At 37.5% G+C, this 26258-nt stretch overlaps 3 protein-coding genes and 1 long non-coding RNA gene across 4 annotated transcripts; 3 read left to right on the top strand and 1 right to left on the bottom strand.

Annotated features, from left to right (window-relative positions):
• The first annotated feature begins 10002 nt into the window (after window positions 1-10002).
• LOC149399882 (putative E3 ubiquitin-protein ligase EDA40) lies at window positions 10003-12311 on the top strand. Its single transcript, XM_089611121.1, has 4 exons — window positions 10003-10167; window positions 10251-10816; window positions 10893-11236; window positions 11331-12311. Exons 1-4 carry the CDS (start codon window positions 10104-10106, stop codon window positions 12100-12102), a joined length of 1746 nt encoding a protein of 581 aa, XP_089467247.1. The 5' UTR covers window positions 10003-10103; the 3' UTR covers window positions 12103-12311.
• A 5679-nt stretch (window positions 12312-17990) lies between these two features.
• LOC149399881 (uncharacterized) lies at window positions 17991-21203 on the top strand. The gene is made up of 5 exons (XM_089611785.1): window positions 17991-18549; window positions 18628-19271; window positions 19611-19793; window positions 19876-20074; window positions 20431-21203. Exons 1-5 carry the CDS (start codon window positions 18030-18032, stop codon window positions 21096-21098), a joined length of 2214 nt encoding a protein of 737 aa, XP_089467911.1. The 5' UTR covers window positions 17991-18029; the 3' UTR covers window positions 21099-21203.
• A 76-nt stretch (window positions 21204-21279) lies between these two features.
• On the bottom strand, window positions 21280-22034 carry LOC149399880 (uncharacterized). Its single transcript, XR_016296480.1, has 2 exons — window positions 21780-22034; window positions 21280-21687 (listed from the first exon to the last, which is right to left on the bottom strand). It is a non-coding gene; the product is annotated as an uncharacterized LOC149399880 (long non-coding RNA).
• Window positions 22035-22849: 815 nt separating this feature from the next.
• On the top strand, window positions 22850-25859 carry HAG2 (histone acetyltransferase of the GNAT family 2). The gene is made up of 10 exons (XM_089613732.1): window positions 22850-23041; window positions 23178-23219; window positions 23503-23612; window positions 23720-23788; window positions 23870-23908; window positions 23999-24075; window positions 24172-24271; window positions 24400-24481; window positions 24586-24746; window positions 24869-25859. Exons 1-10 carry the CDS (start codon window positions 22963-22965, stop codon window positions 25514-25516), a joined length of 1407 nt encoding a protein of 468 aa, XP_089469858.1. The 5' UTR covers window positions 22850-22962; the 3' UTR covers window positions 25517-25859.
• Window positions 25860-26258: the final 399 nt, after the last annotated feature.

The following is a 26258-nucleotide window of genomic DNA, read 5'->3' as shown; positions in this document are numbered from 1 at the left end:
AATCATTGATCATTTTCGGTTTGTCTGATTAAGGAGCGTCCTCACCATATGATCTCTATACATAATTGAGTAGAATCAAAAGAAGAAGAAAAAATAGGAAATAGTTAAGGCCATTGCACTTATCATTTCTTAGCTGCGCATTTGAATTACATAAGATTTATAAATTATCGAGCATTTTACTATGCGTCACTAAGCAAATAGTATTATAATCAATTTGCAATAACGCTCATCCTTAAGATTTTTCTATAAAATCTCACGTACCCAGGAAGAACCCATTTGTTTGCTCTCTATTTCTTGTATTTGTTACGCCATTTCTTTCCTTTTGACTTTGCTCAATTATTGGTTGTGAAACTATATACAATTATTCATGTTCACTAATCACTATATCTTCATCCGCTTCAATAATATTTTGACCGCGTGCTGATAACGACCACTCTACTTTTTTAACTTTTGAAGTAAGTTCAAAACACATGCATAATATTTCAAACATTAAAACTCTCTTGATATGATGATGTAATTTACATTATACCATAGTTAATTTAACTATTGAATACCATCAGAGTATTATATACCAGCATGCTCGGCCACTTTACAGTAAAATGAGGAATTTACCCGATATTTATTTGTATTTCATTTTAAATTGAGATTTATAAACAACTAGCCTATTTATAGAGGAGACTTTTAAATTATAGCACAACTATCTATTTATTTAGTGAAATAACCCATATTTCTCATACTTCCAAAATTTCCATTGGTTTCATAAAACTTCGTTCTTATTTGTTTGTTAATTCCAAATTTTTTCCAGTTATTCATCATTGGATTTGAATCATGGAATCGTTCGCCAAATCATGGCCGGACTGTAAATATTATTTACCATTAAAATTATCCTGCGATTTGCAACCAGGATATTTGACGACTCATTTGGAATAGATGTTTAGGATCGTCGATTTCGTAGATGTTCTTCTATTGTTCTTATATTATCTGTTCGTCTAGGTTAGTCATTTAATCCTTCTTAGTTTATGTTTGTGTAGTGTAGGTGTTAAGGTTCTTTGGTGTTTGTTAATTCCAAATTTTTTCCAGTTATTCATCATTAGATTTGAATCATGGAATCGTTCGTCAAATCTGAGACAAATATTTTGTTTTTTCGAATGGTAAATAATATTTACTATCGGATGGCCCGACTGTAAATATTATTTACCATTAAAGTTTCAGAGTTTCGGTTATGGTGTTCTATGGGTTGATCGAATTGGAAATATTATTTACCATATTTAATAGTTAATCTAACAGAGAATTGATCGGGATGTGGGGTAGGGTTTCGATTATGGTGTTCTATGGGTTAATCGAATTGGAAATAATATATACTTACCATTTTTTCCAAGTCTGAGAACGGAGACGCTTCGTCGGCTTCGGAAGTGGCAAAATAAGAAAATTGGTGGCGGAAAAGGAGGTCGGACGCAATATCGGAGGATTGAAGGATTCGAAATCGACGGAGAGTTCGGAGGCGATATCAGAGGATTAAAGGATTTGGAGTCGGATGCGAAAATTTTGATGTATATTTGATGAGGGATAAGATAGGAATATAATATTGTTTGGTAGTGGATTGGGCTAGTTACATAATTTAAGTAATAATTGGGCTAGAATTTTAAAAGAGATGACCAATTTGTACTAGATACCTAACCGGTCTATATAGAAAGAAATACTATGTCACCTTATTATATTAATTGCAAAATTTATTTTATTGTTGAATATTAATATTTTACTATGATTAACTGTGTTACTACAATATATGTATTTGCAGGCCTTGATTAATGCATATTAATATTATGAGTTAACTTTAATCACATTTAGAATAAAATTACTTATACAACGGTAAGATAATGACTGTAAACAACTATAATTATCTTATAAATGCAAATCTCCTCAACTTGATTCAACCCTACAAAATTCCAATTTATGATACATCGTATATTTCTCTCGCTCTAAATATTAATTTGTTTCGATTTTGTACACAAAACACTAGTTTTCACTGCCAATCATTATTGTGTTTGATGTTTGTATTTTTAGCATAGATGTTCCACTAGATATTCTTTGTAACTAGATTCATGTATCTCTTTTTATTATTTACAATTTTTTTTTGGTCCAGTGGCTATCTAACCATATGAAAAGTTAAAATTTTGAAATAACCAACGTGTTGTTATTTTTTTGTAAATAGCCACATAAATCTATTACGCTATAAAAATAAAAAAACGTAGAATAAATTTCTAGTAAATATGGTTATTTACGAAATATTTCCAACAGTTTTTGACTATTTACGAAAAATTTACAAAACGTTGAGTAAAACGCAAACACTTATGTTAATGTGGTTTATATCGCTAATTTTTTGTATTTTTTTTATATTTTTAATCTTTATATATTTTGTTTTAATCCATTTATCTATTTATCATACATTGATCATAGATCATGGTGGCTAGATTGATTGTGTAATAGTCAACACTTTGGAAACTTCTCAACCAAGGATTAAAATTTTGCGGATTCCGATCGAAAACAGGATCGAAAACCGTTTTTTTTAGAATATTTTCGGTACCAGTATGTACAAAATCAGAATTTTTTTTGGATTCCGAGAAAACCGTTCCGGTTTCAGGCATTTTCCGGGGAATCCTTCCACTTTCGGGTTGTCTTTAAGCAAATTCTCACATATTCCAACGGAAACTTACCGATAAGTGGTCAAATACCGGTAATTCTTAAAATATGATGATATTTAGTGTTTTTCACGAAATTTGTCATTGATTTTTTTATGATTTAATTCAAATTCTTAGTTTCTAACTTCATTATTGTGTTTAATTGGAGTTTGTATCCAATTTTTTTCAATTTTTTTGTTACATCCGAAAATAGGGTTTAGATTTAAATGTGTTATTGAGTTTTTTTTTTTTTTTTGTTAAATTAGTTGTAGAATATGAAATTTTATGTATAATCCGTTGATTTTTAACATGAATATTATCATTATTTTGATTTTGTATTTTGTATTGAAATATGTCATTAAGTTTGTGTTGGATTTTTGTTGAACTATTATTGTAAAAAATTTTCCATTTTTAACTTATGTCATGTATGAATTTTTTTAAAAATATTTATTTACTACATTCATCTCGGTAAGTACGGTATTTGACACTATCTTTCGACGGTAACGGTATTCTCAACGGTACAATTTTATTTTTATTTTTTTGAATTCTACATTATTCCTCTGATTTATCTTCGGATACCAGTAAAATCTGAGTCCCTGAACAATAACGGTAACGGTATTTCAATCGTCGTTCTCAACTTACCCAATAAATTAGTTAGGAGCTCAAACAGTTATCATCATGGAGTCTAGTAAACGCAAGAATAAAAAAATCATTTTCAATTCAGGTAAAAGCGGATCGAAAGATATTGGACTTTAATTTCTATGCAAAATTTAGTGAAAAGTATTATGTTGCTAAAATATTAATTCTCTTCAATTGGCTATTCACATTATTTCTGAGCAAGGAATCCAAGGATTAAAGTGAAGCAACGCTCCCACAATTGAGAATAATAATAATAATAATAATAATAATATTAAAATAATAACACCTTCCAAGTTGTCCAATAAGAAGCAAGTTCAGTATGGAAAAATATAAAATGAAATTCAGTCGGACAGAAGGTACGACGTCTATAATTATTATTAGTATAATATATCAACCTCCTCGTGAACGCTTGGCGCTTGTAGATCATGGAATTATAGCGATGACTTTATTAAGTCTTTGTTTAGGCTTTCTTATTTGACTGTTAGTGATGCATGTTGTTTAAGAAAAACAAGCACATATTTGTGCCGTCACCACCGGCGGGCCCTCGTAAACTTCTTCATGATCACTTCCATTATCTGTTAATCTATTTGGTTTAGTCAATTTCCGTCCAAAACTTAATAAAACTATCAACGTCAGTTGGAATATTTTTTTTGGATCGATTGATTTAATATAAACTATGGGAAAAAGATCAGCCTGAGGTATGCGTGAAATTGCATTATTAATGGTGGTCCTTTAGATCTATATATACACAATATTACACATAAATAATATAAATAAAAATAATGATGTTCACATCGTGTCAAACATTATTAATTCGGAAACTTCTCATACCGTAAAAATTAGGAATAAAAATACATTTGGATAAGCATGTATACTTGTTTATCTATTTATCATACACATATATAGAATAAGTGTAAGCATTTTTTTTCATAGGGCAAATATGAAAAAAATACTATATAATTTTGGACAGTGTAACAAAATAGCCAAAATAAAATTATGAAATTTGTTTTTAGCATACGTTTAACAACTTTTAAGAAAAATAGCCAACATATTTATATGATAATAATTAAGGTCTGATTTGTCTTTATTTATTAACAAATTCGTCATTTTCTCTCTCCTACTTTTTTCATACATTTTTTTTACATAAAAACTTCAAAAAACCATATCTATCTCATATAAACTCGAAATTGAGTGATTCCAAATCCTACGGATTCGTGACGTCGAGATCTTCAAAAATAGATCCATTGTGTTTGATGAAAAATCATGTTTAATACCATAGATGTAGAAAAATCATGTTACTACATTAAATATGAAAATAACTGAAATTTTTTGAAATTATAAAAAAAATAAATGGAAACGTAAATATGATGCATTGAACATAATTTTTCGTCAAACACAATGAGTCCATTTTTGAAGATCTCGATGCCACGAATTTGTAGGATATGAAATCACTCAATTTCGAGTTCGTATTAGAAAGATACGAATTTTTGAAATTTTGATGCAAAAAAAATTATTTGAAAAAAAATAAGAGAGAGAAAGTGACGAATTTGTTAATAAATAAGGGTAAATCAGACCTTAATTACTGCCACAAAAGCCGATTGTCTATATCCCTAAAAATTATCAAACATAAGTTAGATCCAAAATGACATGTTTAAAGTGGCCTAATTAGTTTTGCGTTAATTCTTTTTGGAAAAGTTAGGTTTAAGTGTCTTCTATCTAAATCTTTAATAGAAAAATATTTTTATGTAATACGGAATATTTTCCTATTATTTTCAAATCAGTGCGCAGACCTGAGACCTATTTCCGATTTTCATACTTTAAACGCTTACTGTGGATTCAAAATTTTTGACTTTGCGTTGATTCTTTTTGGAAAAGTTACGTTTAAATGTCTTCTATCTAAAACTTTAATCGAAAAATATTTTTATGAAATACATAATATTTTTTGATTATTTTAAAAACGGTGCGCAGACAATTTTTGGCAAAACCTTTAAAATTAGATTTTAACACTTCTTTTATTTTTAATAAATAGTTAAAAACTTATTTTGACCGTGGTGCCTTTACAAAAAAATGATCAAAATTATGTTTTATACGTACTGGAATTTTTACAGAAGTTTTCTCAGAGTTTTAGTTTTACACCGAAACCCTAATAGCCAAGGGTATTTTGGTAATTTCACTTTGAAAGTCGTTTATGAAAATTTTCAGAACCAAAAGTATGTCTTGAATCCTTTTCTCAGCTGATCCCGGTAGTCTTTTATCCCGTTTAAGTTCCAAGCCTTTTAGAGCGTCCAATTCTTTCGACGGTCTACGATCGTAACTTCCGTTTTAGAATAATCTCACTACAACACGGATTTGTTCGAAAATAAAAATTAGTGACTATCGATCTGTTTTAGTTGTGTTATGTGACTTTATATGTTGATTGTTTTGATATGTGTGATATGATGATATGTTATGATATATGTGTTTATGATGTGTTATGATTCAATTAGGCCTGTTATCTACAATATGATCTTATTCTAAGCATGTTATCAAATATGTCCATAACTTGTGTTGTTCTTGCATTTGACGTAATCAAGTAATAAGATTAGCAAGTAAATAAGAGAGTCGTACCGCCTCGATCCAAGGAGGTAACTAGAGGACCTTCTCGAGCCGAATCAAAGGCTCACCTAGAGAATTTCCTCACAAGTTTATCAGAAAGATGAGACGTTCTATGGGAGGTTACAGCCCTATAGTTCGTTACCAAAGTGTACACTGAAATTGGCACGACTACTCTAGGGGACCCCGAATTAAAATATGTCAAGACTTTACTATTTGATATCATGTGTCACCATTTAGCAAGTGAAATACTAATAATTGGTTTTGCATATTTATTAATCTTTTTTTGTGAGCTTTATATTATTTTCGCTGAGTGTAAGCTCATCTCTTCGAAAAAAATATATACGTCTCTGTTGTAGGTAAACAACTTGCAATGAACTGAGTAGGGCGGACTAGCGGCGTCGATAGCGAGAGGGTTGGGTCATGGTTTCCATTCACGATATAAGTCTTCCGCTACAAGTTATTAAGAAATAAAGTTTAAAGTTTTGTTTTCGTTATTAAGAAACACGTCTTCCGCTACAAGTCTTATGAAAATAAATTTTTTTAAAGTTTTTATTTTCAATTATTTCAAAGTTATGAAGTTTCAAAGAGTTTTCTAATTTGGTTGAGATTTAGAATATGGATTATGTTGTAGTATTATTGCCGCTATGTTTGGTTTAAAATTGGTTTTAGTTTTGGTTAAGTATTTTTCTAATTAAGTTGTTTTAAATGCAAATCTTAATATTTCTTAATGTTTTGTTTCTTTTTTAGATCTTTAAAATTTTGGTTCGCCTTTATTCGACGTGTTTTAAAAAAAAATTCCTCCAAGTTTTCTAAAGAATTTTCTAAAGTAAAAAAAAAAAAAAGATAAGTAAGACGGTCCAAAAAGTCGGGTTGTCACAATCACTTCAGGATTAAGATCAAGCATCACTATGACCATCATTTGTGACCCTGGCTAGTGTGTCTAACGGTCCTTAAACGACTCATCTATCCAAACTAAATCTTGTCTAGGTTGTACACCTTCTGCAAGTGTATAATACTCCCACTGAGTGATCAACCATCACTCATGTTCTACATATATGACTTTAGATAAGGTTTTTCAGGCGCATATCAGTCATCGACCAAGTTTTAGTTCACCGCCCGATCTCGAATGCCCAGCAAGCGATTCAGTTTGATATGGACACTATGGATGATAGTTGTTATTGATTCTGAATGTTATCAGACCTCAACCCATTAATCATATGATGCTAATAAAGTAACTTCTTAATTTATTTAGTAATCATCATTTTCTAGTGGGCAATATTCCTAACACGGCTTACTAGCTAGCAAACAAAGTAAGGCAATAAACTAGATCTAAAACTGAAAATCCTAGTTTAATGCACCCACCTAAAAAACACACGCAAAATAAATTAAAATAGACATAAGAAACATAATCTGTAGCCAAGAAATTAAAACATGAATCTAAACTAGAAATGTCTTCATCATGCCCAAAGAAAAAGCCCTCAAAGCAATCCCACCCCACAAGATCCACAACGGAGGTACCCTTGGCGGGATGGATCTGAAACAACGGGATGACGGGGCCGGCGGCGAACTGGATGGCATCTCCGGAAGGAAGGCAAAAAAATGGAGCTTTTTTCGGGGACCGAACGCTCCAGATCTGGGTGTCAAACCGCATGGTCCTCCAATGGTGAGAGTCTGCCATCTCCGGCAGTGGAGGGTGACGAGCACGGGTGTTGCAGACTTGCAGTGACGAGGATACATTTAATTGTCACTTACTAAAAATCAACCAAAATTCAAATATTGATACATTTAGTATCAAATCGATCATGAATTGCATTCAGTTCGTTAGCAATTAATATATCACGAAAGATCGATTTGATATTTTAAATGTGTCAATATTTGAATTTTGATTGATTTTGGGTAAATGACAAACAATTAATATTATTGTTGTCACTTTCTCGACTTGATAAGTCTATCAACATCAGTTGGGAATATATATATATATATATATATATATATATATAGTTTTAACAACGCGCAATGCGCAAGTCAACAAAATTATTATTGTTTTTAAACAAAAAGTGGAAAATAAAAATAAGGAAAATAGAGCAAGTTGAAGATTTTTAATTGTATTAAATTAAATTTAGCAAAATCGTTGTCAATGATTTTTAAAAAGTAACAAAAGGTAGAAAAAAAAAATCTTTTATGATTCAAAGTTTTTCAAAATATTGCATGTTTTCGTATCTGTCAGATTTCTTAGAAGTATTATGAACAAAAATTTTTTTTAGGGAAATAAAAGTTGAAGTTAAATTTTGATAAAAGAAATTAAAAAAAAAAATATAGAGAAATATAAAGTAAAAAAAGTTTCTTATATTTATATTAATAATATATATTGTTATGTTAAATTGCAAAAGTGTATTATATATCAAAGAATAACATATTAAATCTACGTGTAATATTAATACCACATAGTTTTTCCAAGAATATATATAAATATATATAATAACGTATACTCAAAATAATGTATGTTATTGATATAATATAATATAGTATTTATAATTATGATTATAATATACATAAAAAAAATTACACAAAATATATTGATGAGAGATGGAGAAAAAAAATAAAAAAAAAATTATACAAAATATATTGATGAGAGAGGAAATTAAAAGCCGAAAAAAAATTAAGACCGCCACGTGTCGCCGCCTGACGATGCCATGTGGCGGCCTCAGGATGAAAGTTGGATTATATGTGCTCTTTATTATTAGGAATGACAGTTTAATCCGAAACCCGTTAACCCGTCGGATATCCGAGCTAAACGGGCCGGGTGATACCCGCTCAAATGGGTTAACGGGTTAACGGGTAATACCCGTTATCATTTTTAGCGGGTACGGGTCGGGTGGCGGAAATAACATACCTGACCCGTAAACATTAAAAAAAAAAAGACCTTAGAATTTTGATATTAATTACTTATACGTACTCTCACACATATAATTTCAGCTTTTATACTACTATATAACCTATGTAGTAGTGACAATTTTTTTCTTATAATATGAGTCAATTTTTTTATTAAAAAAAGCGGGTTAACGGGTGCATATTTTTGGCATCCGTCACCCGGCGGGTATACCCGTTACCCGTCCCATTTAAATAGACGGGTTAACGGGTATGGGCTAACGGGTATTTTTTTTTGCGGGTACGGGTATGATAATGGTGTACCCGCTAAAACCCGTAACCTTTATCATTCCTATTTATTATCTATGCTATAGATATTTTGGATATAATGATTTATTTAATGTAAAAGAAGACAAGCATTTCGAGGATATGGATGACATTGCATTATTAACGGGGGTCTCAATCAGATCTATATATACACATGCATAAAAATATGATTTTAAAATTGTGTCAAATGTTCGGAAACTTTTAATTAATCCAATTCCCACCACAAAAATTAATCAGCAGCTCAACAGTTAACATCACGAAGTCTAGTAAACGCGATTTTCTAATGAGATAAAAGGCGGATCCAAGTCCAGTACATACTCATACACCAAAAAGAAGTCTTCTGTACCTAATATATTAATTTTATGGGGGCTATATTCACATTATCTCTGGACAAGTATTAAATTGGAGTTTCAGAGCTCTCAGAATAATGACAGACAAGCCTGTCCGGGCTGGAAAAAAATAAAATAAAACGGTAGTGAACATTATTAAGGTACTCAATTCATATATTAATTATTTCACCATGGTTCAGATAATAGTATTTATTTCACCATGGTAGTACTAGACGGACTGTTCTCATTAATATTGTCTATCCAATTCAATTATTCTTATAGGCAAGAACCATGACGTCTATTATTATACATCATCATCATCCCCATCTGAACGCTTTCAATTCTCTCCACCAGTGAGTATTAACTTAGCAACCTAAAAAATATGTACAATCATGGACACGACTTGTCAATTTGTCTCATGAATGAAATAAAACGACGCGGTTTTAATGACCCATCATTTCAGAAATTATTTATTATATCCACGTGGATGAAATTGAGTAGCAAAGAGATAAACTGTATACTTGTTGTGTAAGGTATTGGCTGGGTTATAAAATAAGCCGAGTCTTTGCTATTCGTAAATAGAGAGGAAATATCCAAGTGGGATAACAAAGTAAAGAGAGTTGTGAAAAAGAAAAAAAAAAAAAAAAATTGAAAAAGAGTAGGAAGAATGGCGGTCTACAACGACGACGAGCCGATAGTCCAAGTCTCAGCCCAAGATGTTGATTCTTCAGGTAAACCAATCTTCTTCATCCGTGTGTTGATCACACTCGATATTAATTACGCTAATTTTAATTAAATTAAAAATGATGATCAGACTCAGATTCGGAAGGGGCGGCTTATGAAGCCGGAGACACAAAGCTGACCAACTACAACAGAACACAGGCTTCCCTGAAAGAGTCAAAGCTGAAGGTGTTGTTGGAGCTGACCGGCTCTGAGCGACTCGAAGACCGATTCCCTTTGGACCTCGTCGCCGTTTTGGATGTCAGCGGTAGCATGAAATCCGACGACAAGATCGGAAAATTGAGAACGGCGATGCAGTTCGTGGTACGGAAGCTCAGTCCCATCGATCGTTTGTCCATTGTCACTTACTCCACCGAAGCCAAGAGGGTCGAATCCCTTAGTCTTATGACTGATAGTCGTCAAGATGAGATGATCAATCGAGTCAAAGCCTTGCGAGCCGATGGTTATACCAACACATTCGCCGGCCTTCAAATGGCTGTCAAAGTTCTGAATGACCGCCGTTTCAAGGAGGATCGAACTGGTGCTATCCTTCTCATGTCCGACGGTGATCAGACACTCAAGTACGGCGATGCTCGCAATGTTCCCGTTGACCAATATCCAGTTTGCACCTTTGCTTTAGGGAAAGGATCCACAACTGAGGTATAGCAATTGTTGAAAGAAATAGAATTTTAGCAAAACCATACATAGATATTAAAAATATATATTATTTTTGTAGCTTCTGGAAGAGCTTTCGAAGAAAAGCGATGGGGGAACGTTCACTGATGTTCGAGATGAGGAAAAGTTGAGCAGAGCATTTGCGCTCTGTTTGGGTGGTCTTCTGAGTGTGGTTGTTAAGGATCTGAAACTGACCATCAAACCTTTCGATGGAGAATCGAGACTCGAGGATGTGTCTGCTGGAAAGTACTACGACGACAAAGAAGTGAATGCGGATAAGTCCATAACTATCTCCTTTGGCGATCTCTACAGCAGAGAGGTTCGCAAGATCTTGTTATACCTCTCTCTGCTTAAAGCTGAAGAAGAAAAGAGCACTGATGTTGTCCAAGTGAGCTACACATATAGGTAATTACTTACAATGAATTTACTCTCTGGAAAAATCAGCTATACAGATTTATAGGTCAACTAATCCTACATGTATGTATGTATGCAATTGCAGTTCTACTTCAAGAAAGAAGAAAGGGTTATTGTTCAAAGCCCCTCCAGTGACAATTACAATTGATCGCTTCGAGACAGCAAGCGATGAAGAGGTGCCAAAGGTGATAATCGAGGACAAACGTGCACAGACTGTGGATTGCGTGGCTGAAGCCAGAAAGCTCGCCGACGTCGGCCAATTCCCGGCAGCGAAGGACAAGATGAACGAAGCCAAGGATTCGTTAGAGAGCGTCAAGCACATCGATGATCCCGAGAAGATAATACAGGCGCTTCTGGATGACGTGGAAAAGCTGTTGGCCTTGATGGCAACGCCGGAGCTGTACAACACAGAAGGGAAACGATTCATATCTTCGTTCCTGTCATCTCAGCTTCTGCAACGCGCTGTCGATGGCCATATGTTGCACGCCACTCCGCTCATGCTCGACTATGTCAACCAAGCCCTGGAATTCGTCAAAGATCCGACCAAACCGCCGCCCAAACAGGATGATGATTTGAAGGAAGAGAAAGAGCGACAAGCAAAGGAGAAAGAAGAGAACGAACGAAAGCGGAAGGAGGAAGAAGAGAAAGCAAAGAAAGAACGAGAATTGAAGGAGGAAGAGAAAGCAAAGAAGGAACAAGAGCGCAAGGAAGCAGCAGAGAGAGAGAGACTTCTTCAGCTAGAACAAGGTGGCAATCTCCGTCCCATAATTCAAGCTCTCACCGCGTTCTTCACTGGGGTCATTGAGTCTCTCAAATCCTTTTTTGACTCTCTCAAAAGGATGACCGGACGTGCTTAAATATCGCCTACTATAGCTGCAATTTTAGTTTTCCTTTTGCTTTCCGTCTCCACCTCCTAATAAGGTTTTTTTTCATTTTCTATAATATTGTTTTATGAGTTTTATTTTCTTGTATGAATTTGCCTGTTGTAAGATTTATTTGAGTTCCCTTTCCGTTATGTATAATTAAGCTGTTTCAAAAATGCCACAAGGAACTTTACTATATTGTCGATGAGATCACACGAGCTATAATTTATGCTGTAGATGGATTTGCGAATGTTTTAACCGTTTCTCATTACACTACACTAAATACACGAGAACTGTACGTACCAACTTTTTGGGCAATAATTTCTTGGCTAGGATGACGGATTGAGTCCCTCGAACTATACTTGATTGTCAAGCACCACGAGTGAAGGATCAAACCTATAAACTCGAAGAAAATTTTACTGGAATTTGAGTGTGATCAGCTCAAATGAACTTAGAGACTAGACATGAAGTTCTAAGCCTCAAAGACACAAAACTCAGCAATAGAGAGTGAGAGAGAACTGTATGGCCGAATGCCATTTGTAGTAGTTGTTAAGCCGTTTTTTGGTTCAACACTAATGGACACGTGACGTGAACGGACTTGGCCACGTGTCTTCGAATATGTGAGATTAGTAATGGGATATTCCTCTTATCGAATGAAGAACGAGAGAATTGGTTTCTCAAGCTCTTGGACATGATCGTAGAGGGAATATAATTTGGCTCGAGGGCCTCGGGTTTTGAGAGAGAGTGAATTTATCTCTCCCACTCTAGAGAGAATGGAAGGTGATCGTTCCTCGTTTTTTTGTGTGTAAATGTGTGAGTGGAGTGGCTTTGATTCTCTTTGTTCTTAATTTCGGTCTCAAAGGTGTTTCTAGTGAGAGAAATAGTTGAATGGAGGTTTTGACAGAGTCTAGTTAGAGAGAGAAAAAGTCAACCCTTGACAAGAGTTTGTCTCAGGTATTTATAGTAGAGTTGTGAGGGTCGGGGTAGTCTCGTCATTTGGCCATTATTGGAAGGACGGTCCTGTTTAGAAGGGGACGGACGAGACCTACCAAGGGGTTACGGGACGTACCTACGGGTCACGGGACCTGTCGGGGTCATGGGACTCGCCAGAGGAGTCACCAGACGTACCCGCCTGTCATGGGACCTGCCAGGGGGTCACCGGACGTACCCGCTGGTCATCGGACCTGCCAGGGGGTCACCGGACGTACCCAAGGGTCACGGGACCTGTCAGGGGGTCGCCAGACTCGCCAAGGGGACTCGCCAAGGGGGTCACCGGACGTGCCCAAAGGTCACGGGACCTGTCAGGGGCGTCGCCAGACTCGCCAAGGGGGTCACTGGACGTGCCCAAGGGTCACGGGACCTGTCAAAGGGGTCGCCAGACTCGCCAAGGGAGTCACTCGACGTGTCCAAGGGTCATGGGACCTGTCAGGGGGTCGCCAGACTCGCCAAGGGGGTCACTGGACGTGCCCAAGGGTCATGGGACCTGCCAGGGGGTCACCGGACGTACCCGCTGGTCAAGGGACCTGTCAGGGGGGTCACCAGACTCGCCAAGGGGGTCACTGGACGTGCCCAAGGGTCACGGGACCTGTCAGGGGGGTCGCCAGACTCGCCAAAGGGGTCACTGGATGTGCCTTAGGGTCACGGGACCTGTCAGGGAGGTCGTCAGACTCGCCAAGGGTGTCACTGGACGTGCCCAAGGGTCACGGGATCTGTCAGGGGTGTCGCCAGACTCGCCAAGGGGGTCACTGGACGTGCCCAAGGGTCATGGGACCTGTCAGGGGGGGTCGCCAGACTCGCCAATGGGGTCACTGGACGTGCCCAAGGGTCACGGGACCTCTCAAGGGGGTCGCCAGACTCGCCAAGGGGGTCACTGGACGTACCCGCTGGTCAAGGGACCTGTCAGGGGGGTCACCAAACTCGCCAAGGGGGTCACTGGACGTGCTCAAGGGTCATGAGACCTGTCAGGGGGTCACCAGACTCGCCAAGGGGGTCACTGGACGTGCCCAAGGGTCATGGGACCTGCCGGGGGGTCACCGGGCGTACCTGCTGGTCAAGGGACCTGTCAGGGGGGCACCAGACTCACCAAGGGGGTCACTGGACGTGCCCAAGGGTCATGGGACCTGTCAGGGGGTCACCAGACTCGCCAAAGACGTGACACGTCCTATTCCGGGTCATGAGGCGTGAAACTACCGATGACGTGGCCCCTTGTTCTGCTCGGTCGGGTGACTTGACTTGTCCTGCCAAGAGGCTCGTCTCGTCTCGCCGGGGGAGTAGCGGGACGTGACGCGTCCTATTCGGGGTCATGAGGCGTGAAACTACCGATGACGTGGCTCCTTGTCCTGCTCGGTCGGGTTACTTGACGTGTCCTGCCAAGAGGCTCGTCTCGTCTCGCCGGGGGAGTAACGGGACGTGACGCGTCCTATTCATGAGGCGTGAAACTACCGATGACGTGGCCTCTTGTCCTGCTCGATCGGGTGACTTGACTTGCCCTGCCAGGAGGCTTGTCCTTGTCTCACCGGGGGAGTAACGGGACGTGACGCGTCCTGTCCGGTCGGGTGGCTTGCCTCGTCCTTGTCCTGTCATGGGTAACCGGACGTGGCGTGACTTGCCAGGGTCATGAGGCACGAAACTACCGATGACGTGGCCTCCAGTCCTGGGTAGCCGAACGTGATGTGACTTGCCAGGGTCATAAGGTATAAAACTACCGATGACGTGACTTGCCAGGGTCACAAGGTATAAAACTACCGATGACGTGACGTGACGTGACTCGCCAGGGTCACAAGGTATAAAACTACCGATGACGTGACGTGTCGTGACTCGCCAGGGTCACAAGGTATAAAACTACCGATGACGTGACGTGACGTGACTTGCCAGGGTCACAAGGTATAAAACTACCGAGGACGTGACGTGTCGTGACTTGCCATGGTCACAATGTATAAAACTACCGATGACGTGGCCCCTTGTCTTGTCGTGATTCTCTTTGGGACAGGCCTCGCACACGCGTCTTTTGGGTTGGGCCGTAACTTTTCTTGTGAAGGGAAAATGACCCATAACAGTAGTTAGTGTCGAATTCTCTTTCAATGCATATATTTATAGAGCTGATTTGAATTTAGATTGTGAATGGCGTCATTGGATTTACTTTAACTAGGATTCTCTCTTGACTCCTTACTTTGACAGAAACCCGTCTCCCTATTTTTATACACAGCCAAATCTTGATCCAAGTGAAGTGATCACAAGCGTGACAAGTCATTAATCCTTTAAATTAGCTTAGTCGTTATCTCGCGCTCGTGTTTTCAAAACATTTCAACAATAACTGTTTCTCTTTTTTCCGGACAAAAAAAACCCTTTTTTTAGAAATCTAGTCAATAATTATTGAAATATAATCAACAGTTCTTAAAATCTGGTTAACATTTATTAAAATATGTTAACAATTATTGAAATATGGCCAACAGTTATTGAAATCTGGTTTACAGTTGAGATATGGTTAACAATAATAAAATCTAGTTCAAAATATTGATACATTAAAATCTTGTTAACAGTTATTGAAATCTGATAAACGATTATTGAAAATTTGGTTAATAGCTATTAAGGTGAAAATAAACACTTCAAAAATTAAAATGGTTATTAATGAAAATTAAAAGGTTCAACAACTAATATTGAAAAATAATACAGAAAACAACTACTTTCGGCTATTTTCACAATTAGATTTTGGTAAAGAAACTTTGACATCACTAATACTTATGTCCAATCCCCATTGAGAAAGGACACTGTTGTAATATTTGAAGCCCAAGACCGAAGCCCAATAGGCAAGGGACTTAAGAATTGGGTTTGGGCTGAGTCTTGATGGTTGGGCCTAAATTGTTTGATTGGCTTGCTGAGATATTTTTTTGGGAAATAGTCTCAAGGGTCCCTAGTCTCAATTAGTAGTAACTTTGATATTTTGAACCAAAATAAGTTAAATTATATTTTTTTTACATTTTTATTAGTAATTATAGACCTATATATCTACAATTGTTATTGGCCCCGTTTGACATAACTTTGTTTTTTTTTAAAATGTTTTTAGATTCAGTTTTTGAAAAAAATTGTTTTTTTCAAAAACTGACAAAGTGTTTGGTAAACTGTTTATAAAACAGCTGTTGTTGATAACAAAAACTGATTTAGCGTTTGGTAAAATAAATATATTATAGTAAAAAGACTAAAATAGATATGTTCTTAAAAATTAAATAATAATTATTAATATGCTTATTTATATACATATATATATATATATATATATGAATAATATTTTGTATGAGGATATTACAGTAATTTATATATCAAACTTAAAAACACTTTTTCTAAAAGCTAAGAATCCTAGCTTTTCCATCTCATGTACAAAATCTAAAATCGTTTTTGAAGTTTTTTGTAAAAACAGTTTTGCCAAACACCAGAACAGTTTAGTTTTTTCTAAAAACAAAAACATGGTTTTTTCTAAAAAGCTCTCTAAAATCCCTTTATTTTCCCTTTTTTTATTGAATCTCTCGCACCGAGTTCCTCTGATCATCTTCTTCGTCGTCTATCTCCGGAAAGTCACCAGAAAGTGCACCGCGCTGGAGACTCTATCGAAGCCACCGTATCGCATCCCTTACTCCGCTCTCCGCCTCTCGCCGCCTCGGCTAGGATGGATTCGGTCCGGTTTTCCGCGGCTCTCCGTCCCCGAAGCTCATCCTCGCCCCCATCAAGGTCACGGACTCAGGCTCAATCCAGGGCGAGCAAGAGTTCCAGAACAAGCTTCTCTTCGCCGCCTCCGTCTCCGAGTCTCCGTATATCGTTTCTCTCCTCGGATTCTCATCTGATCGCAAGCGCCGCCGTATGTTGCTCGTCTACGAGCTCATGCCGAACAAAAACTTCCAGGACGCTCTCCTCTATCGAAAGTGCTAGGAGCTCATGGAGTGGAAGAAGAGATGCTCCGTCACAGTGGATGTAACCAGAGGTCTGGAGTATCTCCACGGACTCGATCACCCGATCATCCACGGCGACATCAAGCCGAGCAACGTTCTATTGGATATGTCATCAAGATTGGAGATTTTGGCCTAGCTAGGTTGAAATTGGATTTGAATAGCCAGATTGAGATCGTCGTCAAAAGTAACAGCGGCAGTGGCGACACCGTGGAGGATTACGGCTCAGTCGCGAAAGAGACCGAAAGCGTCACAACTGTCATCACTATCTTTTTCTTCTTCTTATGTTTTTCGGTTTTGAGTGTTTTTGTTATCGAACGGTGGATTAAAATTTTTGAAAGCATGATTAAGTATTTTGACTCTTCGTTGCAGATGACTATATTTCAAATATTATGTCGCTTGTTGGATGATTAAATATTTGGGTTGAAGGCACGATTAAATTTTTTGAAATAATATAAGTGCATTAAAAATAGTGGATTAAAATTTTGGACATCTAGATTAATTATTTTGAAATATTAGAAAAACGGGTTCACTCACACATTAAGGGTATTAGTCTTTTAACATTATAAATGGTTATAATGCACTAACTCATGAAACCTTGACTATTTTGTTAAACATTAAGTTTGAAATTGCTACTTTATAATAAAAAATAAAAAAAATTAAAAGACTTTTTAAAGTCGTTCCCACTCCCTAGCAATATAATTATATGTCTACCAAATAATTGATACCACAATAATTATATGTCTACTAAATAATTGAGACCACAGTAATTATACTCTACCAAATAATTGAAGCTTTCATCCAAAATTGATGTCACATCATGATGAAAATTGTAACATATATATCAAAATTAGAAAAGAGAGAGAAGTAGAAGTAAATACATAATATGTTCCTCTAAGTCAGTCAACGCCAAATTTTTATGTAAGCAATTTGAATAACAGGCAGCTAGATAAAAAAAAAAAAAAAAAAAGAAAAAAAAAAAAAATGGGAGAGAGCAAAGGAAGCATCGCCTTCTTTCCATCTTACAGACCGCCGGTGCCGTTGGACATTTACTCGTGTCCTTTGGCCGGAGCTCCAGTTTCCAAAGAAGACGAGACTCTGATGATCACCGATGAAGGAAACAACACCTTCGCTTACAATTACAACGGCGCTCTCATCCCTCCCAACTCTCTCAAGAAACTCGTTACTCGCTCTCAGCTCGCTTCTTCCAAAGTTGAAGATGTCGACTCGGGTCTCGTTTTTGCCTCCGAGAGAGGCGAAGTTCAGCTTGAGATCCTTCACATAGCTCTCCGCTTAGGCGACAAAGTTGAAGTGTTTAGCTTGGCCGAGATCTTCGGCGCAGCTGACTTCAATGGCGTTCGCATGGAAGACAGTGGTTGCTTCACCGATGACTATCTCGTCTACGTCTCCACCAAAAAAGCGCATCCTAAACGCCGACAGCCTTGGACTGCCGTGTATAGAACCCATCTCATCACCGGGAAAACAGATCGCCTCACTCCGCAAGGTAACTAATTGAATTTTTGTTTATTGAGCTCACTCGGCAATGCGACTAATTGGAATGTAATCATGAATATTGGAACAGGCCAAGCTGATTTAAACCCTTCGGTGTCGAAATCGGGGAAAATGATAGCCGTGGCGTCGTTCCAGAGAAGGACAGGGGAAGAGAGTGGGTGGATGGGAGAGATTGAAGATCTGAGGACGAGCATTTACGTGTTCGACGTCGAAAATCCCACGAAACGCGAGCTGGTCGTGGAAAACGGCGGATGGCCAACTTGGGGAAGCGACTCCGTTTTATTCTTCCACCGAAACGTCAATACCGATCCGGAGAAACCGCCCTTGTGGGCCGTGTTCCGCTTCAAAGCCGACATCCGAAAAATCCTCGACGGCGGCGCTGTCGCTGACGTGTCGTCGATCCGACGTGTGCTTCCAACACAGATCGACGGCGTGGCGATCGATTCGAGAACTCCGGCTGCGATCGACGAGAACAGAGTCGCGGTGGCCACTATTCGCCTCGCCTTCGACAGAAACGATTTGGCCAAAAAGCGTACGGCCGATCAGTATCGGCATATCGAGATATTCGAATACTCGGAAACTACTGGAAAGCAAGTGGAGCCAATTCAACTCACTTCAGTCATGGGAAAGATGGATGACCACTACAATCCATTTGTGATGCATGGGAGTAACCGAATCGGGTATCATCGTTGTAACACGGAGATTCTTGATAAGGTACTTTTAATACTTCACTGCAACTACGTGTACATACTGATAACTTTGCAAAAGAGAAAAGAGATTGACAGAGAAACGAAAAAGAGACTGAATATTATTAGGGTTACATTGTGAATTGCTTGTCCAATAATACATCAAAGATTAATATAAATAAGCAAGATAATAAATAGCGTAAAACTAAACTACCCTTACATCATGCTTGTAATTACTATGCTAACATTCCCCCGCAAACTCACGATGCTACAACGATAAACATCGTGAGTTTGCGAGGGAATCTTAGCATAGTAATTACACATACATTGCATATACAGTAATTACATGTAAATAATATATGTATAGTGTGGAGGTCATCGAGCAAGGCAGTTCCAGAAGCTGGAGTCTCCGGATACAAAATTAGGATTGTTTAGAGTGTCGGGGGTGTTTCCGACATTTTCCAGCGACGGAAAAAGGCTGGCATTTGTTGACAATGAGTTCAAGTCCATTTGGGTCGCCGATAAGAAAGGCTTGCGTGTTGTTCACAAGGTACTTCAAATTTAAATCTGCAGTCATTAAATGACTTGCTTAATAAACCGAAATAAGTGTAAGTGTGAGTTATGATATACAGACGAGACCCAACAACTTCTTCGCGCCAGTTTGGAACCAAAATCCGGATATGGACACACTGTATGTGTGTGAAGGGACTGCTTTCAATGCTGAAAAGGAAATGCATATCTGCGCTATTAAACACGTCTCTGCCGCAAGACAGCAACGTCAAGTACTCACCAAAGTGGCTAATAACGCCTGCCCATCCTCGAATCCAGAAGGTAAATGCTTTCCCGTTAATCTAATATGAAATAAAAATCCTTAGAAAACTATAAATTGACCTTAAAAACACTAAATAAAGTAAAGTATTTTTAGATTTTTTTGTATAAATTTATTTTAATTATATACTTTAGACTACGAACAGTTAACTTTTAGATTATATGTATTTTTTAAAGTTATTTGAGTGTTGAATTCAATTTATAGTTTATGGACAAAAACGCTCTCACACACACACACACACAAAAAAAAAAAAAAAAAAAAAAAGGTAGAAGATAATTATACCAAAAAATCCTTGTTTGAATTAGCTCTCAAATCTATGAATCATTTTATGTGTGGATGTTGAAACTCAATGCAACAGGGACAAAACTCGTTTTTCGATCTACAAGAGACCATCTGGGCAGCGAAACGAAGCACAAGAATCTATACATAATGGAGGACGCTGCGGTCGGGGAATACGGTGACATGGAAGAAGATGAACGGGTAACGAGGATAACATTCGGAGACCACACCGACACACATTGCCAGTGGTCTCCTCGCGGAGATTGGATCGTATTCTCATCAACCCGAGACAAGCCTCCAGGCACGCCCGAAAAGGACAACGGACTCGACCCCGGATTCTTTGCCATCTTTCTTCTGAGCGTAGAGAAGCCAGATGTCGTGATAAGAGTGGCCGGAAGTGGGGACGGGCTAGCGGGCCACATGAACCATCCGTTCTTCAGTCCAAAAGGCGACAGCATCGTTATATGCGCTGACCTGGCTGCCGTTTCTACGGACCCGGTGTCTTTGCCCCTCTTCATACACTGTGTGAGGCCTTACGGAGATATATTCACGATCGACATCGACAACACCGACATTGAGAAGAACGAGAATGTGCAGAATTTTAAGCGTATCACGCACAGTAGATACGAGTACTCGGCTGCGTCGTGGACGGAATATCCGACTACGGACCCTAACGCGGCTTGGAATCTACAGCTGGCGAACAGTAAGCAATTTACGACTACTGGGCGTAGGTGTACTCGTTCATGAAGATCGGTGCTTATCATTGAAGTTGCTTTGTGTTTGAATTGTTCTTCAATTGTTTGATTTTCCAATTTCGGACAACGTTTTATTCCCTTGGTAGGTTCATTTTCAGGGCCTGTGAATCTCCCAACATATTCTTTTCATGGTATCACTTGCAGTGGCGGAGCTAGGAATTGAATTCAGGGGGGACCAAAAAAAAATTAAACAAAATTAAAGATAACAAAACTTATGTTGGTGTTAGCAAACCCATCAAACTTATGTTGATAAGCAGGAAAATGATTCAAAAGCGTCACAAAATTAGATGAGGACAACACTACATTAGCAAGATCATTTTTTGTTTTCATTCCTTTTTCAGCTTGCACCCAAAACCGGAAAAAGGAAAAGAAAAACAGAACTAATTAAGGCATCATAAACAGAGAATGAACCATCGAGTTGCACTCACTTAAGCTCAAACTGGAGAGACTTACAGTCGCCTGATTATACGTATCAGATTACCAAATTCTTAAGCTTTCACACAAAGCTCACACAGTCTCTATCCACAACATGTCTATTCGGTCGTTTTCTCAACCGATTCCGATTTCAAAAGCTCTCATTCCTGTGTCCAAATCATCATTGGGGTTCACTCTTAATGATCGCCACTGTAATAAATAAATAAAAACAAGTCAATATACAAGGTATCCGACTAACCTTCGGTCGATGTATCGAACTAGATATACGGATGATACTTTATGCCAAACTCGTAACGTGCTGGGCTCAGCAAAGATAACGTTCGTGGCTCTCCAATTGAGCTCACACGTGCCGGGCTCGCAGCGACGATTCATACTCGAACCACTTGGCTAGCAATGAAACGCCGCCGTTTGAGGCCGAGATGACGGAAGAACAAAAGACGGAGATGAGCGAACCTATCTCCGTCCCTTGTTCGGGTTTTGAGTTTGTGAGGTCGGTTTGTACAGACCCGGCCCAACTTCTAATTGTTTTAGGCCCACCGGCTAAAAAAAACCCAATTATTGAAATAATTTACACAACTTGAAAAAAAAAAAAAACAATTAATGGTGTGCTTAATATACACAAAATATAGTAAAGGGATACAAATCAAATATAACCAAACTCACATGACTTAAATAAAATAACTTGAAATATAAAATTTGGCAATAATGAGTTGTATACACCTTTACAATTTTTGTGACAAATTGATTAGGAAATAAAGAATTTCGTGACAAGTCATGTAATTTTGTATTTCAAAAATGATTTATAAAAAGTCACATATCAATTACGAAATAAGAAAACAATCACAAATAATTTTATATTCTGATTTTAGTAATAGAATTATCCAATTTAAACTTTTAATTAATTTTGGTAAGTGACTAATAATATTTGTATTAAAATATCTTTTTCTCATCAATTTAAGGATTTCATGGCCACGGACTGAATACTTCGAATTATTTCAATAAATTAGTGTGAAAAATATCTTTTGATGTTCTAATCCCTAATTAAGAGTATTACATAGCATATAAGATGTACTCACATACCAAATGAGTATTCTAACTCTTTACTTAGAAAACTCTATTTTTTATGGTCGTATCATTTTAGATTAGAATTATACTTTACTGGTACCGAAATTTAAAATTAAAATAATAATTTTTTTTTAAAACAAAAAGTTTCTAATATTTCAGAGTATTTTATAGACTAACAAGTGTTTTGGTTTAATGTGTAAATGATTATTTTGTTACATACTGTATCCTGTTCCTATATAAATAAAGAGAGAGAGCCCTAATTTGGCCCTCAATTTCAGACAGAAATATTTCCCGCGCCAAATCTCATCTCTCGTATTTCATTTCCCGCTCCGCTTCGAAAACCCTAACCTCGAACGATGGGTCAGAAGCAGCAGCTCGCCGGCGATCCAGCCACGGATCCCAAGAAGCGACGTCGTGTTGCCCTCTTTGCTCCTGGTAAATTGCATAATGACCCTCTTGCAAACGGGGATTTTTATCTTCCCACCACATCGTTACTTTTTGTCTTCTTCTTCCTTCTTCTTCTTCTTCACTGGCTTGTTAAATGCTTACACATGTGTGTTTTTTGTGGCAGATTCCGGAGTTGAAGCGAAAGATTGCATTAAGATTTACTTGGGTATGTTTATAAACTTCATATCGTCTTATAATGTTTATTTCTCTTTTGCGATTAATATCAACTGTTATTTGAATGTAGTGTTCAGTATAAATTTAGTGTGAATTGGCGTTATAGTGCTCTGTTTTTTCCCCTGAAAAATAAATGATTGTTAACGCTAAACGAAAATGGTTTTTTTTTTTTTTTTTTTAAATTTATCAAAATCAGTAGAGTTTTTGTTTGTTTGTTTGTTTGTCTGTCTGTCTGATACTCTGCTAATCATGTTAGTTTACTGGTGTTGTTATAGTATCTAGCAAAGAGGAAGTAGGTTCATCAGGTAGTTATCTGATAGAGCCTGATGACTTGAATGGATTTTTTGGGGAGGATGGGAAGATCTATGGTTACCAAGGACTAGAGGTAACAATTTAGGCCATGGCTTGCTTCAATTATTCGATGCTATTTTTGGGGTTTTATTCAGTAAATTTCATAAACCATTTTGTTATATGCATTTTTGTTTTTTGCAGATAACTATTTGGGTCAGCAGTATCTCGTTTCATTCGTATGCTAATATTGTCTTTCAAAGCACGTCTGATGTAAGATTTGAACACATATATTGCTTTAGCTCAAGTTTGTTTTGTTAATTAATAATGCTTTTTTTTTTCTTTTCTTTTTAGGGAGGGAAAGGGATCACTGACTTGAATTCAGCTCTGAAGGTGTGCATTTGATTTTGTTTCAGTTCATTGTTCATTGCTTGTGTATCATTACCATCATCTGATCATTTTTCAACATATCTCGTAATGCAGGATATCTTTGCCATGACCTTAGTTGAGAGCAAGGAGGAGTTTCTTGAAACCTTTTCAACGCAGAGCAATTTCATTGGGTGAGATATCATTGTATTCCTGCAGATTTTTTATCAAGTACTTTTTTTACGCTTATTAATTTATCATACGGTTTTCCTTTTCTGTCATATTCTCAGCGCTATGGTGTCAGAGGGTGAGGTATTGCCCCGGATAGCCACAAACGGGCACTCTAAATTGTCCGATGGCCATGTAGAAGAGACTGCCTCTAATTTGGAGGTATTTTGAACTCGAGCTTTATATTTGATTATTCTACGCTTCTGATAATTAGTTGGTTCTTAGATTTTTATCAACTGCGAATTGCAATGAGATTATAAGAGTACCTCAACTCATGACTCTATCCTCAGGTTGTGCGTATGGTGGTTGGGAAAACAGATGCTGGACTCCTGTACAGCCACTTAATCCCTCTTGTTCTTCTTCTTGTCGATGGTAAATTAAAATCATCTTGAGTCTATGACTTTTCAGTGCATATTTTGGTTTGTTGTATGAACTCTTGTATGACGTTTCACTTAATTCCATGCTGTAAAAAACAGGAAGCAGCCCAATTGACGTTACAGACTCTAGTTGGGAGCTGTATCTTCTGATCCAAAAGAAAACCCGAGAGGATGGGAATCCCCAGACTCTATTGTTGGGTTTTGCGGCTCTGTATCGTTTCTACCATTACCCCGACAGTTCTCGCTTGAGGATGGGCCAGGTTTGTATATTATTATTTCAATTTTAATTATATGGTGTTTTTAGTAGTATGATAAATGATATGATTTTCTGCATATGGATTCTTGTTTTTTTTTTCATTGATTCATGTGCACACCATGGCAGATATTGGTACTACCAACGTACCAGCGCAAAGGCTATGGCCGTTTTCTTCTCGAAGCTCTTAACGAAATTGCAGTCGCCGAAGACGTTTACGACTTGACAATCGAGGAGCCACTTGACTACTTGCAGCGTCTACGCACTTGTATCGACATACCGCGCTTGCTAGCTTCTGAGTCGGTTCAGAAAGCAGTTGATGTGGCAGTTTCGTATCTGAAGGAAGGAAAGTTGTCGAAGAAGACCCAAGTTCCTCGCCTCATGCCGCCCCAATCTGTGATCGACGAAGTTCGAAAAGCTCTTAAAATCAACAAGAAACAGTTTTTACTTTGCTGGGAGGTTCTAATCTATCTCGGCCTTGACCCGGCCGACAAGTACATTGAGGATTTCGTGGCGATAGTTTCGCATCACATGAAAGAAGATATACTTGGCAAGGATTCTGATACGGCTGGGAAGCAAGTGATTCAGGTACCCACTGAATACGACGAGGATATGTCATTTGTTATGTCCAGGTTTGCTTCCAGTGAAGCAGAGAAGAACGTCCCAACAGTCGATGAAAACCAAGCAAACCAGGCCGAGCAGCTTCAGAAATTGGTTGATGAAAGGGTGAAAGAGATCAAGTTGGTGGCGGAGAAAGTGAATCCGAATTGCGTATGATCAAAAGCCTTCTGGTTTTGCCGATCAGATGAAGTTGTGAAATTAGGATGCAAGGTAGGTTTGTTTGTAAATGATTGAGTTCCTTCTCTCGCTTGGAATATCTGCAGCTAACTTCATGATGACTTTGAGCGGCTAAAGTTGTTGACATTTATATATTATGTGCTGTTTTTTTATTATTTTTTTTTCATCATACCATTTGGATTCATTAGAAAAGCCACATTTGGGTAAGCTCTATGGATGTTACGTTTTCAGTGCTTTTTTTGTTGGTATCATACAAAAGAACAATTTATTACTTGCGTACTAACTTGTAATGTTCATGTAGAACTTCTTGTTTCTCTAGTCATTTCACAAGCCTTCTTGTTTCAACTTTCAATTTCAAGTAGAACTTTCACGGAAAGATGATTCATTTTATTATTTGATAAATTATTAAAAAATGATTTATTCTTTTTATTTTAAATGAGTGGAGTTCAAGTAGAGAGGAAAATTATAAATTTTTTTTAAGCTAAGGAAAATTTAAACTTGAAATGGCGACAGAGAAAAAAAAAGGTTAAAAAGGCCCACATTTTATTTACTTAAAAATAATCCGGACATTTTCAACACTGTCTAGCTTGAATGGTTAGGTTCATAACTTCATAGTCTCAAAGTCTTATGGATATGATGGATTGAGATACTCCATAAATAATATTAAATTAGTTACGATCTTATTTTTGCAATTTAATCGCATCAAGTTTTGGATTTGTAA

This window comes from Urtica dioica, chromosome 4, assembly GCF_054948205.1.
Source record: "Urtica dioica subsp. dioica isolate 48M chromosome 4, U.dioica_male_clone48M_v1_H2, whole genome shotgun sequence".
Taxonomy (NCBI): Eukaryota; Viridiplantae; Streptophyta; class Magnoliopsida; order Rosales; family Urticaceae; genus Urtica; species Urtica dioica.
Note: the sequence above shows the minus strand (reverse complement) of the source record. Positions and strands in the feature narration are given on the sequence as shown.

Excerpts from the sequence above, each read along its gene's own strand:
- HAG2 (XM_089613732.1), top strand. The coding sequence starts at position 22,963 with ATGGGTCAGAAGCAGCAGCTCGCCGGCGATCCAGCCACGGATCCCAAG. Across the intron at positions 23,220-23,502 it reads TTGCATTAAGATTTACTTGG|TATCTAGCAAAGAGGAAGTA; the intron begins GTATGTTTATAA and ends GTGTTGTTATAG. Across the intron at positions 23,909-23,998 it reads ACTTGAATTCAGCTCTGAAG|GATATCTTTGCCATGACCTT; the intron begins GTGTGCATTTGA and ends CTCGTAATGCAG.
- LOC149399882 (XM_089611121.1), top strand. The coding sequence starts at position 10,104 with ATGGCGGTCTACAACGACGACGAGCCGATAGTCCAAGTCTCAGCCCAA. Across the intron at positions 10,168-10,250 it reads CCAAGATGTTGATTCTTCAG|ACTCAGATTCGGAAGGGGCG; the intron begins GTAAACCAATCT and ends AATGATGATCAG. Across the intron at positions 11,237-11,330 it reads CAAGTGAGCTACACATATAG|TTCTACTTCAAGAAAGAAGA; the intron begins GTAATTACTTAC and ends ATGCAATTGCAG.
- LOC149399881 (XM_089611785.1), top strand. The coding sequence starts at position 18,030 with ATGGGAGAGAGCAAAGGAAGCATCGCCTTCTTTCCATCTTACAGACCG. Across the intron at positions 18,550-18,627 it reads AGATCGCCTCACTCCGCAAG|GCCAAGCTGATTTAAACCCT; the intron begins GTAACTAATTGA and ends ATATTGGAACAG. Across the intron at positions 20,075-20,430 it reads CCCATCCTCGAATCCAGAAG|GGACAAAACTCGTTTTTCGA; the intron begins GTAAATGCTTTC and ends TCAATGCAACAG.